The 21,332-nt window shown below is 43.0% G+C and overlaps 1 protein-coding gene across 6 annotated transcripts in view; it reads right to left on the bottom strand.

Moving 5' to 3' along the window:
- NF1 (neurofibromin 1) overlaps positions 1 to 21,332 on the bottom strand; it is a 2,008,692-nt gene that overhangs the window by 1,215,992 nt on the left and 771,368 nt on the right. For all 6 annotated transcript variants that reach the window (XM_086954827.1, XM_086954826.1, XM_086954830.1 and 3 more), the window contains exons 18-19: positions 8,203 to 8,276; positions 8,007 to 8,090 (exon numbers count right to left, since the gene is read on the bottom strand). In XM_086954827.1, the coding sequence (XP_086810953.1) occupies positions 8,007 to 8,090; positions 8,203 to 8,276 (158 nt within the window). The remainder of the gene's footprint in view (positions 1 to 8,006; positions 8,091 to 8,202; positions 8,277 to 21,332) is intronic.

The following is a 21,332-nucleotide window of genomic DNA, read 5'->3' as shown; positions in this document are numbered from 1 at the left end:
TAAGGACGGTGAAGGTGGGGGGTTGTGAGGTCGAAATGCAATTCCTAACTGGAGTTGGTTGCTGCCGAAGCCAGTTCCTCCTCTTCTGCTGCTGATTATTCTTGAACGGAGTCGTCGCTGAACCGTACCAGTGTGACATCCAACCGTTGATGCAGCACCTCTTGACGCCGAGCCAGACGATCATGGAGAGCTTTCTTTGATCTAAAGGAACGGCACACGTCGCAGTCTTACTCTTTGTGCTTGGGGGGCAAGCACAAATTACACATCTGATGAGACTGTGCAGGGATATTTCGCTTGGCACAGAGGACAGAATTTAAATGGGGTCCGTTCCATCGATGAGAAGATCGGATATAGATGGGCTGGAAGGCCATTCACATTTTTTTCAGACCGAAATGTCGAGGTCTAGAGTTTTAATTCAAATCGCGAGAGAGAAGCGTGTTCGAGAACAATACCATTGAGGTAGAGAGAAGTACTCACCAAGGGGGAACCAGAGGATTGATTGTGAAGCGGAGCGCAACAATACCCGTCTAAACACGATTGAGGAAAAAAAACAATCTAACAATGGAGTCGATGCCCATGTGCACGATCAGTGAAATGAGGAGTCACTTACCTTGTGAATGGAAAGGCTTCTTCGAACAAAAAACAACTTGCAAACATCAGGACCCAACACTAGACGGCAGGAGTATGCAAAGCATGTGATCTACAGCTCACATGCCTCGAACGTATTACTTTTAGGCCATTTATATGCAAGGTGAATGCCTAGTAATAGAGCAGAGGAGCGCAGGACCCCAATGCCAGTAAAAATCAGATTGCGTTGCATATGATCACTTGTTTTATATTGTGTTCAAATAACACTGTTTTAAATGAGGTGCCACAATGACACCTTGAAAAACAGATCTAAAAGTCAAGCCCTACCTTTCATATTGTTTCAACTGAAACATAAAGCAGCTCTGTGGTCAAAACAGACAACATTTGTCATTGTGTAGAGTACCTGCAATCAAAGAGTTTATGGAAGGACTTATAAGAATAATTTCTCCCAGAACACCACCCTCTCCTGTGTGGAATTTAAATATTGTTCTCACAAGACTTATGGGTCCCCCTTTCGAACCATTACATAAGTGTGAATTACAGTTCCTTACATGGAAAGTTGCTTTTTTAGTTGCCATTACCTCACTTAGAAGAGTAAGTGAGATCCAAGCATTAACAATTCAAGAACCATTTATACAACTTCATTATAATAAAGTGGTTCTTAAAACAAATCTAAAGTTTCTGCCAAAGGTCATTTCACCGTTCCACCTCAACCAATCTATTGAGTTGCCAGTATTTTTTCCCCAACCGCAAACAGTTGCAGAAGGAGCTCTACAGACATTAGATGTAAAAAGAGCGCTTCTCTACTACATTGATAGGATGAAACCTGTTTGTAAGACTAAACAACTGTTTGTGTCTTTTTCTCCTCCACATAAGGGAAATCCTATTTCAAAATCCGGCATTGCAAGATGGATTGTTAAGTGCATTCAAATTTGTTACCAAAAAGCAAAACGCACTATTCATTTCCCCCTAGGGCTCATTCTACCTGTAAATTAGGGGCATCTATGGCATTCCTAGGAAATATACCATTTGATGACATCTGTAAAGCAGCTACATGGTCTACTCCGCACACATTTACAAAACACTACTGTGTAGATGTGCAGGCAAAACAAGAAGCAAGTGTGGGCCAGGCTGTACTCAAAAGATTATCTCAAACTACTGCAACAGATGCGGGTGGTCGCCGCTAAGGGAGAAACTGCTGTGCAATCTATGCAATAGTGTGTGGTCTGCAGCCCATATGCCTCGAACGGAAAATGCTACTTATCAGTATGCAACTGTTCTTGGAATGTAGGGCTGCAGAACCACACATGCCCATCCGCCTCCCCAGCTACCTGCATCTGTTCCAGTATTATCCTATTAAGATACAGAACACATAGTCATCTCTATCTGTACTCATAAAACTCCATCATTTGCCCAATGGCGAAAACAATCTGAAGATAGAGTCGATGCCCATGCGCACGATCGAAGGGAGGAGTCATCCAATAGACAAAGACTCTTCCAAGACAACAACAAAGTGTAATCATCTGGGCCCACCACCAGATGGTGATCTAATGCAATAGTGTGTGGTCTGAAGCCCATATGCCTCGAACATATAGTACCCATGCACAGGGGAAGAGGCGTTGGACGGCTACCCCAATGCTGTTCACTTTGGAAGCAAGAACAGGACCGCATATGGGCGCTATTGAGGTGCATGGAAAGGGACATTATAAGGTTTGTCCGCGCCTTAGAGGCACAGAGCATCAGCAAGTAGGCTTAACCAGTGTGCAGATCTCTAGTTTGGCACCATTTTTTGGAGAGTCTATTTCGCATGTGGTTAGTATGCACCAGAAAGAGCATTACCAAAGTCAAGTAACTTGTTTTTCTGACGGCTACTTCTAACAGAAGATTCATCATCTTAGGAATAGATACCTTTCCATGTGGTCTGTCTGAAGTAGCTCTGACCAAATAATCCTGCAAGAACCAATGGGCAATACGCCCATCCTGACAGACCCGAGTGCTAAGCCATATTTCTTTGTGAGCATGCACGCTGATGCCAACATAGCAGCCTGGCAGATATTAAGGGCAACGCGCTACGCGTGCTAGCGCAGTAGTGGCACCAGTGCATTGTGTCCTCAATTTCTCAGATCTCTGCTTATTTGCTAGCACGCAGATTTGTATGCAGAGAACTATCCACATAGAGAAGGTACTTTATGGCAATGCCTTGCCCTGATTTACACCTGAGTTGATCGTCTACCTTTGGTCATTGGTATGGTCAATGTAGAAACTCTTGGGGTCCAAATGATGAAGCCTCTCCTATTTAGAGAGGTGCAAATAAAGTCGGAAGAGTGATAACTTGCCTAACAAGGAAAGTTTACTACCTTTGGACGAAATGCAGCTCAAGTTCTTAACACCAGCTAGTCTGGAAAATAATAATGAATAAAGTGTGTAACAGAGGGGCTACAGATCGAACACTGGACAAGCTATCATTGTTGGAACCAGAAACATCATCTTTAGGGTTAAGAGATGTGGTGGACTGCTGTGCATTGGCTCAAATAGGGTACACATTAGAAAAGCGAGAACCACATCCAAGTTCTACTGTGGCATCACAAATGACTTCAGTGGAAATATATGCTGTAAACATTTAAGAAATATCATCACAACAGGTGATTTAAAGAATTAAGTCTGATCCAGCAACCTCAAAAAAGCTGTAAGAGCCAACAAATAGCCTTTAACAGTGCCCCATGCATGTAAGTGCTGGTCCAAAGACAAAACAAACAACACTTCAGACAGCTAGCTTGTAGCGAGTCAATCTGATGGGTACTACACCAAGCACCAAACTTGTCCCAGCACCAAGCGTACACAAATTTCGTAGATGGATGCATGGCTGCCAGAAAGAAGACAACTTTGAGAGAAAAATGAGGTGGTCTAGCTGTCACTGCTAAGTCTCCATGCATGGAGTACGGAGGTCCAGGTGCAGAACCATGCCCTGTTGCTGTGACAGTAAATGCTTCTGAAGCCGCTGTATGATCAAAGGACAGATGCTCATGCCCAGGACTTCGACATACCACATCCTCTTGGCCCAATCTAGAAACACTCAAATGACTTGGGACCAGTTGCTCTTGATCTTCTTCAGAACTTGAGCCAAGAGGTGTAGTCGCAGAAAGGCATACAGAAGTCTTGAGCGCCACTCTAGACAGATTGTGTCGTCGAGAGAGCCTTCTTGTGACTTCTAGCTAGGCTCTCCTCTTTGCTGGAAAAAGCCCTGTACCACCTTCAGATTTAACTGTCATTTGTGATCAACTAGACTACTGAGTCTCCGATAATGTTCTGCTACCATCACCATCACTTTAGTGAACACTCGATGGGCTCTGGTAAGGACAAAGGAGAGCACCACAAACTGGAAATGCTCTTGGCCAACAGTGAAACGCAATAGAACTGCTGGGCCTGAAGGACTGAAATATGGAAATGTGTCCTGCAGCACCAATGTCACCATCCAGTCACCAAGATATCGCGCAGACAAGGCCTGGAATTCAGCATGAGCAGCTTGAAATTGTCCTTCTGCAGGAATTTGATGACAGAGCAAAGATCTAAAACATGCCACAGCCTTACCCTTCTTTAGCACAAGGTAGTAGCAGCAGTAACACCCAGTTCTTACTTCTGAGGCCACAACTCTCTCTGTAGCTCCTTTGGACAAAACAGCTTGCACCTCCAGTCCACCTTAGCGAGCCATCAAATGGATGTCAATCAAAGATCCCCAGCTAACCCCCTGGAAGCCCCTAGACCTCATCCATGGGTAGGTAAAAAGACCCACACTTGTGACAAAAGCTCAACTCAGGAATCATCAGTCCAGGCTGTACAGTTCAGTTTAGGCTAAAGACACCCATAGGTCATATGAACTATCTGCATAACTTTAGTAGCCTAGAAGGCAGAAGCAATTGACTGAACACTAGACAAGGCTAGCTAAGTGCCTAAGAAGGTATCCATTAAAGCCTCATTGGATAGAAAGATGTTTGGTAGGCGCCTGGACAGGATGAAGAACCTCCTTCAAGACATTCGCTTTGACCTATACTGTAGGGAGCTGCAGGTCAAGGACCTCTGCAGCCCACCTCATTACAACAGCAAAAGAGGAACTCTCCTCAGGGGCGGGACCAGGGGAAGAGACATGTCCAGTGTCTACAGAAGTGTCCAAAGCAAATTAAAATACCAATTATTTTCATCATATTGAATGGCAAATTTGTCCACTTTACCTTAGTAGTCCTTATCGGAATTCAACTGATGTAAAGTATAAGCTATGCCCAAGTAAGGCAATGTATTGGAGTCTGAAAGATTGAGTAACAGACTGAACCCCAGAGGGACTGAAGCGACCTTGGTCGAGTTCGAGTTGAAGCTATCTCGGTGTTGAAGACCACTATAGATAACTGCTACTCTTCAGGTAGCATCAGCACCGGTATAGATGAGAAATGAACTGGCACAGGGAGGGGTGCCAGAACTAAAGCCAGCACCAAAGCTGATGCAGAACCTGATGTGGGTTTATGTGGTACAGACGGGTTTATGTGGTACAGACAGTTCAGAGAGTGAACCCACAAGTGGGAATCCGTCTGGAGGCCTCTGCAGATACCTCTCTAAAGGCCTCTATTTGCTGAGATGTTGCAGAAGGACCCAGATAATCAGGTTGCATCAGGAACAACCTTAGAATTGGCTTCTCAGGAGTTTGGGACCAGATGGGACATTGACACCCTCTCTGAGGTTCTAGAGTGGCATGAAAGGACAGTTTAGCACTTCAACGTCTTGTGTTTCTTTCAAAACTTACCTTAAGACATAGACTAGGACCAGCAGCTGGAATGAGACTGTTCTTTTGACTTTGACCAGTCATGGTGCAGAGTCTTCTAATGCTTGGTGGCTTAAGAGTTTTGCTGCACGTTTCTTTTAGGCCTTCGTTTTCATCTGAGCACAGTGGCTGCAGGCACTGAATTTATGCTCCAAACAAAGGCACACCCTCATGGGTATCTGTCAGAAACAGTTTGTGACAGTCCCTTCATAGTTTAAAACCGGTTGTTTTGGGAGGTGACATTGTAAATTACTTGTCAAAGACAAGAGAAGTACGCTCCGGATCCACGTCGCAAGGCATAGAAATAATGAAATTACATAAGTACACCTGGGTGGTGCTTATATGCAGACCAGTTTGTCACCTACAGAGCAGAATGATAACAGTGTGGAGCCACAAAATGCCACGTAATGGAGTGCTTGAGTCCTGCTTTTGAGTTTTATGGATCCAGATTGACACCTCTGGTTAAAAGCGTCCTTTAGAAACACAACTACTGTATTTTGCTTCCACACCCAGCTAATGGTCCGTAACAGAGTCTTCAACATTTTCCGTAGTGAGAGCTACTTCTAATTGGTGAAACCATTGTGAGCTACTGGAGGCTAAGCAACTTGCGCATTGTTACCAGACACCACCACCACACAGCTTATTTGGCTTTAAGCCTAATGTTCAGAGAGCCAAATGCTATTGTATAAACAAAAATGTTTGAGTAGGGGCACTATGACAGGGCTGCCATATGTCAGAGAGAACGTGGTCTTTGGGACCTGTATTAACATGTGTACGTATGAGTCGGATATATGTGTAGGGGTGACTGAGAGACTGGGTTGTATGTACTTGTGGAACAGGACATACCTTTTTTCATGTAGCCCGTTACATGTACAGCACAAATGAGAGAAATTTAAAGGGCAGAAAGACTTTTTACAAAAATGTTCACAATATGGAAAAAATTACTGCACTTTACATTTTTCCAACTTAAAATAATGGCTCTATTTTTCACTTATAAATATGTCACTGTAGCGAGAAAATTAAACTGAAAAGTTTACTTTCTTTATGTGGAATCCATAAAACTCATTTAAATATTCTCCCATTTCAAATATCAAGTATCTTGCTCCCAGTGGCCTGTAGACATGGGCCATATTTATAACAGAAAAATACATATGTTTAAATGGGAGGACTTTAAGTGAATAAACATGATTTAGACACATTTGGCAGAACTGAAGGTGGTGAAAAACATTAATACTTAATGTTTATATAAAACCTTTTCTTCAGTTTCAATTCCTTCCATTTGAAATAAAATTACTATTTTTCAGTTATAAAGATGGCACACTACTGGCTACTGCGAGCAAAACACCTTTGAAATGGGAAGACCGTTAAAATTAAAATGTAATCATTAAGATAACTTCATTTTACTCACCCAAAAGCATTCAGAAACATAATTTTGTTCTCACTCTCCAATATGGAGTCGACAAGAACTTTTATTTAAGAGTTAAATACTTCAGAGCTTCAGTTCTTTGCCTCTGTGACCCAACCTGGCCAACAAATCTGACTATGCAATGCTCATTATCAGGCTCTGCTGTCTGCAGCCTGATGACAATAATGTAAAGTAAACACAGCTTTCCCTTAACAACAAAAGAAAAATGTGATCCTGTGCGTAGTTAAAATGAACTCAAGGCTGCGAGCTCCTTTGAAGGTGCGTGGGAGCTACTGGTACTTCGCAATGGAGACCAGGTTGGAGACTGCTTGGAGCAAGTAGTCTATGAGATCTTCAGATCAGTTGCCTGATGTTCTAGAGTCAACTAATAGTAGACTAGGTCACACTCATCATGAGAATTATCTTTAATAATTAAGGTTTGTTCTCTTTGGGTTATTCTAAACACTGTAAAATCATCGGGCCCTACTTTACCTACCAACAAGGATGGGTTGGCTCATGAATTCAACTTGTAACCTAAAGGTGAGAGAATTCTGCAGCAGGATCATTAAAGAGAGGAACTATCTTATCAGCTGATAATTTATTATTGAGAGTATGGCCCCTTTCCGATTGATCCAAGAGTAAAATAGGTAGAAGGCTTCTGGTGGAAAGTCGTACAGATGTCCAGCATCATGTGGTGCCCCTGGAGATATGGTGTCACCACTTTGGCCACAAATACATGTAAATCACAGTCTGGCATACGCCGACAGTTACAAATATTACAGGTACATAGGAAGAATGTACCCATTAAAATATAAGTACCCACAACAAAAACTTTAGTTAGAACATGAATAGCACTTACTAGAAAAGACAGACTTCAAAGAGACAAGATATTGGCTGCAGTGTCAGCATATGCAAAACTCTGAATAGAGGCTTTGACACTATGGACACGAGGAGCAAAAGCTCAATGATAACGAAGGGCATAGTGCTCTGTGGATTTATGTCACAATCTTTTACAGCTGGTACCAAAATAGTTTCTAGTTTGAAACCAAAAAGAAAATGTAAGCCATTGGAAAACAAAACTGCCTGTGGGGCTATAAGTATATATATTTTTTAAATTCTAAATCCCTGACAGTCAATAGTAAATTTAAGTGCATTTGGTTTAGCCCACATCCAATACACCACAGATCAAAGGATTCCAACTCTTACCTGGCCATCATCCAACTTGGTTTTTGGTAAATTAAGTATAAGTTTTGTGCTGTGTTCCCACTTTGCATGTGTGTCTTCCCAAGCCTGAAATATGGAATTCATACGTCAACTGCAGACAGTGGTTGGGGAAAAATAATTTGCTGGTAGTAAATTTCAAATTACAAAATAGGATTGGTACACTATAGGTAAAACTCACTTCTGTGTTGCCTGCAGTGGGGTTTTCTATTCGCCTCAATAGTGCCATCACTCGCTTCTGAAGAGCTGCCCTGCCTATTACAGATTCAAGAAATAAACAAATATAATTTCAAAATGTTCCATACCTTCCAAACCGAGCAAAAATGTGGGCAGTAAGCATTGCACAAGTAAAGGCACCTGCAACTCTTATATACACCAAGGCAAATCCACACAATCGTTAACAATCAAGAATCAATTTAAGCATCTTTTGGAAATTAAACATCTTAAATTCATGGAAGTAAGTGGAAAAGTGCTACCGCACGTGGCGGATGTTGGTTTAGCAGGAGCAAGGAATAAAAAAAGAAATACCTTGAAAATATCCTAACAAAAGAAAACAAGTTGCTTACCTGTAACTTTGGTTCCCCAGTATTGGTAACTTTCATAGATTCCTATGCTTTGTATCATTCCCCATCGTCGGAATGGGGCCTCGGTAAAAATAAATAACCTAGTAATAAGCACAAAAGTGAATAAATAGGCCTAGGCCTCATCTCCTTTTGTAGCTTATCCACCTCTTTTTGTAAAAGAGACCAAACTTCTGCAATAACCAATCAGAGCAGCCTCACCCCATAGAACCTTCCTGCGAGAGCCTCAGATTTTCGTAGCCGTTGTGTAACAGTCACCACATCTGCATAAGGCTGAGCTTTCCCAGGGGTGGCAGGTGGGCGCATGGGAATCTATGAAAGTTACCAATACTGGGGAACCAAAGTTACAGGTAAGTAACTTGTTTTCTTGCCCCAGTATTGGAACTTTCATAGATGCCCATGCTTTGTATCAGAGTAGCTAGCAGTACACATAATGCATATGTTGATCTTTGCAGGTCAGACTTTGCGGTCTATAAATTAAAATGTACCTGCAATATGGAATATATTGGGAGTACTAAACTCCCTGTGCATCAGCGCATTTTACAGCATATACGCGCAATTGTGAACAGCAATAATGATTATCCTGTCGCTAAACACTTTAAGGCAGTTCACAACAACCAGCTAAAAGACCTGGGGTACACTGTCTTATGCTCAATACCAGTCCCCGGCCGGGGTGGTGACCGTGAACGTCTGCTAAGACAAAAAGAGGCACATCTTATTCTTTTACTCTATACTAGAGCTCCCAATGGTCTTAATCTTACAGAAGATGTACATGTCTTTCTGTAATCTAGTTAAAAATGTGAACTATGGGCATCCTAACTCAATCTGTGAACGACTACATTTCACCGTAATTCATACCCTGTTTATGTACTTAAAGTGGTTAATCCATCTTATTTGACTTTGGCCTATTGCGGTGTCTTACGTGTCTGAGATTCACATTTGAATTGTTCTCTTACGCATTTAATTGCATCTTCAATTATGCAATGTTCAGTATTCTTAATATAATTCAGTGTTCAGAGAATGGCAAAATTATGGTTCTGTTTTCTATGTCTCTCTGCTTCTGCTTTCTATCGTTATTTTTATAAATACACTGTTTATTTATGATGACACGATTTTTATATTTTTTTCACAAATGCATTTTTTGTTTTAATTTTAGGCCGCGTACCTAGTAGAAGGACTGTATTTGTAGCTCCAAGAGGAAACATACATCTTCCCTTAATCACCAACAGGAGGCTCTGTAAGCCAATGCCTCATGTCACCATTTTAGCTGTGCCAAAGAAAGTAATATAATTAGACTACGAACTTAATTTGGGAATTCTTCCTTTAGCGTGGAGTGACATAGAAAATACATTTCCACACTTTGTCTGTTTTTAGGAACACAACGTTCAGAAATCCTATGTGAAAAACTTGGGATCCTCTGAACTAGCACAAATTGTGAATTTAATACTTCAGTACTAGGCGCTCTAGTAAGGATTACCAACCTGCTGCACCATTAAGAAAGATATTCTGAACTCAAAGGAAAAGAAGAACTTCAGGTCCCTAGTCAGTCACTCAGTTGATGATAATTTCCATGTCTCCAAATGCAGTCACATGTTGCCTTTCTGGTTATTAGGTAGGCTCTTCTTTTCAACCTGTGAGTATCGCTGTCACTTACTGACAAGAGCGAAGGCTCTTTCTGTATTGGTGTTAATTCAAATATTCATCAGTCTGTAGCATGCGTATATTGTATGTAGCACACATCCAATCTTGGCACTTAGGTAAGATTGTGCAAGTTTTCTTTAATTTGACAAAATACCTAATTAGAGCACATTTTCTGACTGAGAATTTTGGGAATGCAACGATTATGTGAAAGAGTCAACGGTCTAGATGTAATGGAGTCAGCATGCAGAACTCTAACTTGCTCTTAAATTGTAGCTGTTTTCCATTCTCAACTTTTGGGTAGGTTACACAGGAACTAATAATGAGAAGACCATGATGTAATCGTCATATTTTTCTGCATATAACTCCCCCAGGCTGCATTTCATATATAACATTGTTTGTCACATTTGATGGAGTTTACATGTGCAACAGTGTTACTTCTAGGTCGCCCAAACGTATAACTTAACCAACGAGGTAACCTGAACTAACTAAATATTTGCACAGTCTTCTACCCCACCCTCATGTTTTTTCTCTTACTCAGAGTCCCTTAAAATCTAGTTAACATCTCTTCATAATAGTTTCTGGGGTTTAGCCGATCATTCGTATCAATATGTGGCCCACATAAGCTTTTGAGTGCACTTTTCTCATTTATTAATTCATGCAGCATTTAATGTTTGCACATGTATAACATTTGCTTTATTATAGTTGGGTAGTGCATGCATCCATTACTCTGAAGTATTCACATGATTGATAATTCCTCATAGCATTACATGAACATGCAACAAGATTAGTATGTTAATTCTTGCATTTTACATCCTTCATTGTGAGCCCTGCCCTTTTCAAAATATCAGGTGTGTTTTTAAGCTGGGTACAGATAAGGCACTGAAGGGAACCTTCACCTTCCTGTGTGACTTGGTTTGAGCAGGCACAGCTGTAAACATCCTTTGTGAAGGCCCCAAGCAAGCATCTGGTAGTATCTAGTTGTGGGGAATGCCATTGCAGACCGAAGAGACAGACAACAACTATCTCAATGTAGAACAACACGTCTGTTGCTAGGCTAAGGTATGAAGGTGAGAGTCTAGCTTAGAAACTTAAACTGCCCCTTTTTGTACTAAGACAACTCAGCTAGAGGTTAGAAGAGAGAGATGGAGAATACAGACTGGTTCCATCTTTTCATGCAAGGAAATTCAGAAAAAATGTAGCCATTATATTTTACTATTTTGTTTATTAATTGCTTTTATTGACTATGTAGTGTATTTCTATATTTACCACTATAAACAATATTTAACCTTCAACAGGAAGTTTATTTTAATAAAATCATAAAATATATTCACAGTGAGTATTCTTGAGTGTTGTTTTCATGGTGAAAAGAGATTTGGAACCCACTAACAAATTCTCCTGTAAGTCTGACAGGACTGATCCCTGCCCAGAATGCACCATCCTCTGGTAAGGCTCATGTGGTTCATGGGTTACAGTCAAACAAGTTCCCTATCTGAAGTTGGTTGCTAGGCTCTATGTATAATGTATTAGTGGATGATACATGATGCTATCAAACTGCCAATTGTAGCCTATATAGCTGCTCAGGAACATCACAGCTCACAATGGGGGAAAGGAACACTTATTTGAAGAACGGAGATCACAGTTACGGTCAATGTGACTGTGCATAGAGAGGGTTCAATAAGGACCTGAAAAAAGAAAGTTTGAATAGCTATCCACTTGGTACAGTGCTACTTCAATAGTGCTTCCAGGATGAATTAAAACCGAGTTAGAAGAACCACCTATTCAATAAAAAATACTATGAGGAGATCAGAGGCTCGCCTATACACCTGGCTGAATGAGTGTTTATGTCGAAGGAAGCCCTGGAATAAAAGTATTGTGCATCAGTCTGGCAAGAGCCACATTAAGGTCCAAGAGGGCAGTGTGGGGCACATCGAAGGTAAAAACTGCATAGGCTCTTAAGTTGCTTCTTGACAATATTACTAGGAATAAATTACTCCCCATGGCCCTTTGACGTGAGCTTGGCTTTGCAGGTAGGCACTTCTTTCAATCAGGTGTTAAAAAAATATATATATGTATAAAAACATCAATCCACTTCCATGATATATCTATCTCTAGATCCATCCATCCACACACACACATATATATATATATATATATATATATATATATATATATATATATATATATATATATATTCACTGAAAATACCATAGGTTTCACACCAGTTATAGTTAGCAGGAAGTTTTACTCGCATAAAACCATTGAAATTCCCACGTTATAGTTAGATGGACTCACTATAACTTGCGCGTGCAATGCACTGCTGATGACGTCACATATTACATGACTCATGACACCTCAATCCTACCGAGGTACAACATGGCAGCCGCTGCGGACTGTTTCGACTGTTTACAGACACCCGAGAGCCAATCAGCTTTCCGTACGCAAGTCGCGAGGCGCGCTTTGAGCGCTCCCCGGGGCGCGGCTCTAGATATATATATTTTTTTGAACCTAAATTACTAAACATCCACTGGAGCACATATCTTAAGACATAGCAAAGGCATATCGGGCTACCAGTCCCTACAATTTTGCCAACTTTGGTGGAAATCCATTCAGCCGTTCGGGCTAAAAGTGAAATCGACCGCCCTATGGAAATTAACATGGGGAAAACGCGTTTTGGGACCCCCCTTTTTTCTCGGCCCCCGCTTGACGCATCCCCCTCAAACTAGGTCAGGAGCGGAGCGCCGCGAGGCCATTTTGAGGAAATTTTCAGGCAGATTCGTCAACCGGCGCCAAAGTTATTCCAAATAGAATTTTGAGATTTAACATTGAGAAAAATCCTAACTATAACTACCTACTGGCGACCGCCAGTAGGATATATATATATAGGACTGTTTGTGAATGCAGCAGGGGCGTCTGAGGAAGACTTTATTTGTCGAAATGCATTATGCCTTACCTGCGTGTTCAATTAAAGGTTCATTTCCTGAGTTCCCCGCGTGTGCCTCTTCCTACAGTTTTTCTGGAGGTTCTTTGGATATTTCAGCGTCAGCCAGAGACGCTTCAAGAGGCCACATCTGACAAGTGACTGCTGCCACACTGGCTTCTGCGAGAGAAGTTTTCTTCTTTGTTACCGAGGTATCGGTTTGCAGCAGCACACCTCTCCAGCGCAAGTCAGGAAGAGTTCGCTGATACAGCTTTGTGACTTTACAGATAGGATTGGGCAGTATCCCAGCCTAAGACTCGGCAAGTTTGTGCTGCGGAGGTGCAGATGGATGCGGGGACACAGGGAAGCCCGAGGACTTCAATTTGCATTAGCAACAGTGCGCTCCACTCTGCAGTGCACCACAGCCACACGGACATCATACCTTCATTCCCCTCGCAGCACCAACCCAGGGATGTTGCATTCTGGGTGCTGTAGTACCAACAGCACTACAGCAGGTGAGCGACCACATGGCAGGGGAGGTGCTTCCTCCGACCTATAGGAGGCATGCAGGTGGTTTTGAAGTGGAAGCGCAGGACTGTTTGTGAATGCAGCAGGGGCGTCTGAGGAAGACTTTATTTGTCAAAATGCATTATGCCTTACCTGCGTGTTCAATTAAAGGTTCATTTCCTGAGTTCCCCGCGTGTGCCTCTTCCTACAGTTTTTCTGGAGGTTCTTTGGTGTATATATATATATATATATATATATATATATATATATATATATATATATATATAGTGAAAGTTGATTGATGTTTTTGCTAAGGCACCATTACAAAAAAGAAAACTAGTTACTTACCTGTAAGTTCAGTTATCCAGTATTGGTATCTTTCATAGATTCACATGCTTAGAATCATCCCCACCGACGAGGTGGGAGTCTCGCGGTACAAGACAACATATACATTACAGTCATAATAACATACTATAGGCTACTGTGGCTAGCAAAGTTACTACATTAGCCTATCAAAGTCCTTTTGCAAAAATAACCAAACTTGGAAACCAGCCAATCAGGCAGCAGCACCCTCTTAGAACCTTCCCCACAGAGAGGCAAACCCTCAGATGTTCGTAGCACAAGTGACAGTAAGTATGACATAATGATAAAGTTAGCCTTTCCGGGGAGGAGGGTGGGTCGCATGTGAATCTATTAAAGATACCAATACTGAATAACTGAAGTTACAGGTAAGTAACTTGTTTTCTTATCCAGTATTGGGGTATCTTTTATAGATTCACATGCTTAGGATCAGAATAGCTAGCAGTAAATAATACTTAGATGCATAGTGGATGGTGGGTATCATAAGGAAATCCAAATGATACCATGTCAAACCATTGCAAAAGTATATACATATTTCTATTATAATAAAGAGCAAGTCATAAACATATGCAATAATAGTTATATGCAATCAAGAACTTGACAATAGCTGAACTAATATACTCTTATCATATAGGCTTACCTAAAAAGGTTTCGTAATACTGCTTGACCAACTGCTGACTCCGCATCGGTTGCCAGATCCAGGCAATAATGCCGAGTAAATGTGTGCACACTTTTCCAGGTTGCAGCACAGCAAATCTTTTCCAAAGACACCCAGCGAATAGTGCAGTAGATGAGGACACTGCCCTGGTAGAATGAGCTTTAGGATGTCCGGCCTTGCAATGGCAGAATTGAATAGTGGATGCAATCCACCTTGAGATAGTAGCTTTCGTTACTGCTGATCCTGGCTTATGACCACCAAACGCTCTTCCAGCAAGGCCCTTCTCTCTGTACCCAGAGTTCAGACAGTCAGAAATGGTGACAGAGCTTTTAGTAAAACCGCCTCAGAAGCCTGGAACTCTCTTCCCATTCAGATCAGGTTAGAGCCTGATCATGTGAAGTTCCGAAGACAGCTAAAAACTTGGCTTTTTTAGCCAGATGAGCTCACTCTACTTTCCTGGATCCGTTGGACATGAGGTTCCTTTGCCTGCTAGTGCTCTGAGACCTTCGGGTGATTTATGCGCGATACAAATGCAATAAAATGGAAAATGGAAAAATGGAAATAGGAAATTATCTGATTTTCTGATGGACACAGTCCGAGATATGTATAATGAAATGAAAATGTGTTTTGTAAAGAACAAATAGTTGCCCGGAGGCGTCCAAGCGCTATGACTAAAAGGTGTTCCTACAGTAAGGCAGATGGCACGGTGGTTGAAGGGGACCTACTTGTTAAACGAAAAAGTTTTCAGTTGTTTCCTGAAGGAGGTTAGATCTGGATTGGACCTTAAGTGGAGGGGAAGAGTGTTCCACAGCCTAGCCACATTTAGGGTGAAGGAACGGCCTCCCGCTCTAGTTCTTTTAACGTTGGGCACGACAGCAAGAAATGCGTTAGCTGAATGCAGCTGTCTGCTGGGGAGGTAAGGGGTAATTAAAGGGAGATTATTTGCTGGACTAGTTTCCCAGAATGACTGATGGGCAATGCCGAGGGACTTGAAGCTGATCCTGTCCCTAACAGGGAGCCAGTGCAAGCTTTTTAGTCCAGGTTTGGCAGAGAGCCTACGGGGATTTTGCAGTAGGGTGCGGGCCGCGCAGTTTTGAATAACTTGCAGTTTCCACAATGTGGAGTCAGGGGCTCCAAGATAAAGTGCGTTTCCAAAATCCAGCCTAGAATGGATCATTCCCTGTACTACAGTTTGTTTGGCCTTGAATGGTAGCAGAGGGAGTATCCTCCTTAAAATTCTGAGAAGGCCAAAACAGGTGGCAGATAGCTTGACGGCCTGACAGTCTAACGTTAGGGACCTATCCAGCCAAATGCCCAAACTCTTAATGGCACTCTGGGGAGCTGGAGGGGGACCCAGACAGGCGGGCCAGACCGAGCCAACCGAGGCTGAGACGATCGTCCCAGCAGCATAACCTCTGTCTTGCCCCCATTAAGTTTGAGACAAGACAGGGTCATCCAGCTTCTCACTTCACTCAGGCAACCCACCAGATCTACCATGGCCGCAGAGCCCTCGCCCCGCGTCAGAGAGACCACTAGCTGGGTCTCGTCCGCAAAGGTAACGATCTTAATACCCTATGGATGTACGATCCCAGCCAGCGGCCTCATATAAACGTTAAACAACGTCGGGCTGAGCGAAGAGCCCTGCGGGACCCCACAGCCCAAAGGTCTGTTGGTGGAGATGGTAATTCCCTCAAAAACCTGAAAGGTTCTATCACTCAGGAATGACTTAAGCCATTCCAGCGCTCCTCCCTGAATCCCAATGTCATAGAGACGCTGCAATAGGATTTTATGATTTACCGTGTCAAAAGTGGCGCTTAGATCGAGTAGGATGACTGCCACCGATCCTCCCCGATCTAAGATTCCTCTAGTTTCCTCCATAACTGCCAGCAGAGCAGATTCTGTCCCATGCTTGGGGCGGAAGTCCGTTTGTGAAGGGTCAATCAACTGATTGTTTTCTAGAAAGTTAGTCAGGAGACTATTGATGTATTTCTCTAATATCTTGCTGACCCAAGGGAGCAGGGAAATGGAACTATAATTGCTAAAATTATTGATGTCCATGTTGGGTTTCTTCACGAGTGCCCTCACCCTAGCCTCTTTCCATGCTGGTGGGACCGTATTAGTAGAGATTGAGGCATTAAGTACCTCCAGCATAACAGGAAGAATAATGTGGCCGACGGCCATCAGAGAGCTCGGAGGAGCAGGATCACTGGGGGAGCTCGATTTTACCTGCGTCATTAAAGTAGCAAGTAAATCCGGATGTAGCAGAGGGAACTCAGCTAGCACAGGTGACAGATTGTCCAGAGTGTCCTGCTTAGAATTCGCCAAGATGTCTACTGGAGCATTTGGGACGGTGTTTGAAAATGACGAGTAAATAAGATCAACTTTGTTGTAAAAGAAGTCCGCTAGGTCGTTACAGCGAGCTTGTAGGTCTTCCCTAATTACGGGGGGCTGGGGGAGTTTGGTAAGGCTTTTTACAATCAGGTAAATCTCCTTAGAGTTAAAGCTGGCTTCGGAGATTTTTTGTGTGTAGTACAGGGCTTGTGCTTTTTTTTTTATCTCCTTCTTGTAGTCTCTAATGGAATTTCTATACAGGGTTTTATCTGGGTCTGTATAACCTAGACGCCATTTCCTCTCTAGTCTCTTGCACTTGCGTTTAATATCCCTAAGCTTCTCCGAATACCAAGGAGCCGAGGTCCTAGATCTTTTTACAGGGGTTTTCCTGACAGGGAGTATGATATTCAGTGAATTAGTTATCCAGTTGTTGAATTCACCATTAGCTACCAAGAGATCTGCGTTAATAAGTGGTATTGTGGCTTGTAGCTCATCAACCCACTTGTCTAGTGGGAGTTTGGACTAGTTTCGTACTTCCCGTAGCCCTGGTATCAATGCAGGAGGTTTGTGAGTGTTCCAAATGAGATGGACTAACCAATGGTCGGTCCACGGGAGCGCAGTAGGAGGCTCTGCCTTCAAATTGGGGCAGTTACTGAATACAGGGTCCAGCAGGTAACCTTTAATATGTGTGGGTAGTGAGACAAGCTGAGCTAACTGTAATGCGGAAAAATCTGCAATTAACTCTTGAGCCGTGTGGTCCCTAATGTCTTCAAAATACATGTTCAAGTCGCCCAACAGTGGGAAATTAGCAGAGGTGGCAGCGAGATCTGCGACTGCTGAGGGCAGAGAGGATAGGAACTGTTTAACCGGTCCTGGAGGGCTGTAGATCAGTGCTCCAGAAAAGCTAATGTATGGCGAGAGCTCAAAACTAAAGGACATACTTTCACAGTCCAGAAAGTGGCTGGGGGAGCAGCGGCAGATATAATGATCTTTGAATATAATTGCTAGTCCGCCGCCTTTCCCATGTGGACGATCTATCCTGGTTATTTGATATCCTTGTGGCAGTGCTTGTATTACATCGGGTTCATAATGCGGGGTCAACCATGTCTCGGTGAGAACGAATATATCCGGGTTTAGTAACAAGGATAATTCTATTTGATGTTTGGGCAAAGACCTACAATTGAGAGGGAACATCCTATAGATTTGCTGGATCTTAGTGGTGGAAATGGCTTTAAGATAGGTGTTGCAATGCTGGCATTGGGCTGGCAAGTTTAAAGGATGATAAGAGTGGTTACATAGTACCTTTTCTGGGGGTCGCAGGCTGAGTAACTCGCTGGAGCTATATCCCCTAAAGTGACCTGCAGGAGGGGCAGGGGTTGTGGCCCCTGGTCCCGTCCGGTCGCGGAGGGGCGCAGACGGGCTTGCCTATGGCGCGCCGCCGTCACGCCCGCTGTGCGGACGGGATGACACCATCTTTTTATTCAGTCTAGAGGCGGGCGGGAGTCGTCCAACAGCTCGAGCGCAACCCTTAATCCCCCCAATATGGCGTCCTAGAGCCCTGCCTCCCACAGCATCACACTAGATCTGCTGCGCTGGGAGTGGGATCGAATGCGACAAAAACTGGCTAGAGACTTCAAGATTATTCAAAAGGTTCTAAGGTAACAAATGTGCAAACAGAAATAAAAATGCACTTCCGCCTCATGGGTACGCACACGCTAGTAATCACTTCAACTTCAAGCATCTTTTGACATCCAAGGTATGCAAAGATTTTTCCGCAGATGAAGACTGATTGGGAAAGAAGGATCACAAAATCACCGGTTCATTGAGATGGAATGAAGTAGGAACCTTAGATATGAATGTGGGATTAGTTCTTAAAAGGACATAGTCATTGGTAAACTTTAAATACGGTTGTCTTCTAGTGAACGCCTGTATTTCACTTACTCTTCGGGAAGAGGCAAATGCCAATAGGAGAGCGGTCTTCCATGAGAGATATTTTAAATCTGCTTCAGGAATGGGTTCAAATGGATGTTTCATCAGTTGCTGTAGCACCAGATTCAGTCTCCATTCCGGAGGAGGAGCCGTAATAGGTGGGAAAGTTCTGAAGAGTCCTTTCAAGACCGGTTTAATGAGACGATTGGAACAAAGGGTTGCCGCTCCTGAGGATCGTATGTATGTAGAGATTGCGGCTAGATGCAATTTAACAGAAGCAAACATGAGACCAGACTTAGACATTGACAATAAATAAGGTAGAACCTTATCAGGAGAACATTCTAGCGGAAGTAAATTGTTGTTGCTGCACCAGCAACAAAATCTCTCCCATTTTGAGGCATAGGTCATTAACGTAGAAGGGGCCCGTGCTCTATTCGGAATGTCTCTGCAGTCTTGAGGTAAATCTATACCCTTGAACTCAGAGAATCCAAAAACCATGCTTGGAGCTGCAGTTGGGATGGACGAGGATGAAGAATCTGGCCTTCGCTCATTCACAACAGATTCACTATTATTGGAAGACGGAATGTCTTTCACTTGGAGAGGAGAAGTTCTGTGAACCAGTGCCGACAAGGCCATTTAGGTGCAATTAGAATCATGCGCAGAGGTCTTGTGATCAGGGAAAAGGGAGGGAACGCGTAAGCGAAAATTCCATCCATCTGATCATGAAAGCCTTTCCCCAAGAGCCCTTCTCCGGTTCCCAACTTGCAAAGAAAAGGCACTTCCGATTGCTCCTGGTGGCAAAGAGATCCAGATTCGGCTTGCCCCACTTCCGAAAGACATTCTCCAGAATCATTTGATTCAGTTCCCATTCGTGGCAGGATTTCCTCGTACTGCTTAGAGTGTCTGCTAAGGTGTTCTGGACTCCTGGAAGATGTTCCACCTTGATAGCAATATCATGCAAGAGAAACCATTTCTGGATGCTTTGAGCTTCTTGGGACTGAATGTGAGATCGGGTACCCGCTTGATTGTTTAAATAATGCATGCAAGTTGTGTTGTCGGTTCTGATGAGAACTCTAGAACCTTGAAGTCTTGGCAGAAAAGACAGTAGAGCCAGAAAAATGGCTCGAACCTCCAGAAAGTTGATGTGATCTTTGCCATTGCTGCAGACCATCTTCCTCTTATGCAGAGATCCCGAAAATGCGCACCCCAACCTTCTAGGGAGGCAACTGTTGTGAGGATGAAATCTGGTAGCGAAGATTGATAGCTGATCCGTACTGAGGCATTTTTGGAAAACCTCCACCAAGAAAGAGTTTCTCTCATAACTGGAGTTATTTGGACTAGGTCGTCGAATGAACACGAGATTTGGAGCCACTGATTGTCCAGCTCCTCTTGAATTGGTCTCATTCTCAACCGCGTATGACGCACTAGCAGAATTGCTGATGAAAATATCCCCAGAAAAGACTTGATCATCCTCACTGAAGCAAACTTTCTTTTTAGGAGATCTGATGCCAGAGAGACGAGGCAAGATTGTCTTTCTTTGGACAAGAATGCTTTGTCTTGAACAGTATCCAGTTTTGCCCCTAGAAATTAAATTGATTGGGAAGGATAGAGGATTAACTTTTGGACGTTCAGAGATAGTCCTAGAGAGTGAAAAACTTGCAGGCATTTTGCTGTTGCGAGAGAAGCCGGACGAAAGGATGGAGCCTTTATCAGTCAATCGTCCAAATACGGGAATAATTGGATGCCTTGTAGCCTGAGATGAGCTGCTACTGGAGCTAGAAATTTGGTGAAGACTATTGGAGCGGAGCGTAGGCCAAATGGGAGGACTTTGAATTGGAAATGTGCACCTGACACAGTAAATCTTAGGAATTCTCGATGTTTGGGAAGAATTGGGACGTGGAAATACGCATCTTGAAGATCCAACGTTGTCATGAAGTCAGCATGATCCAGAAGCCGGAGGATTTCTTGAGTGTTACCATGCGGAAGGACTTTTTCTGAAGGTATTTGTTCAGCATTCTCAAATCCAAGATTGGTCTCCATTCCCCAGATTTTTTTCTTTATCAGATAAAAGCGAGAATAAAATTCCTTTCCCGTCTGAGAGCGCGGCATCTTCTTTATCGATCCCTTCGACAACATGGTTCTCACCTTCTTCCTGAGCAGAGCAAGATGCGTGGGGTTTTTCTTCAGAGGTGGATTGGTGAATTCTAGGGTGTGACCAAATTTGATTATATCCAAAACCCACTTGTCTGTGGTGATTTTTCTCTAATTTTCGAGATGCTGGGAAATTCTTGGAATTTTGTATACTTGTGGCATATCTGGTGCAGGTGTCATGAGATTGTCACTGTTTTCTAGCAGAATTGAGGTTGACGTCTTCTGCCCAGCTTCCT

Source organism: Lissotriton vulgaris, chromosome 2_1 (assembly GCF_964263255.1).
Source record: "Lissotriton vulgaris chromosome 2_1, aLisVul1.2, whole genome shotgun sequence".
Taxonomy (NCBI): domain Eukaryota; kingdom Metazoa; phylum Chordata; class Amphibia; order Caudata; family Salamandridae; genus Lissotriton; species Lissotriton vulgaris.
Note: the sequence above shows the minus strand (reverse complement) of the source record. Positions and strands in the feature narration are given on the sequence as shown.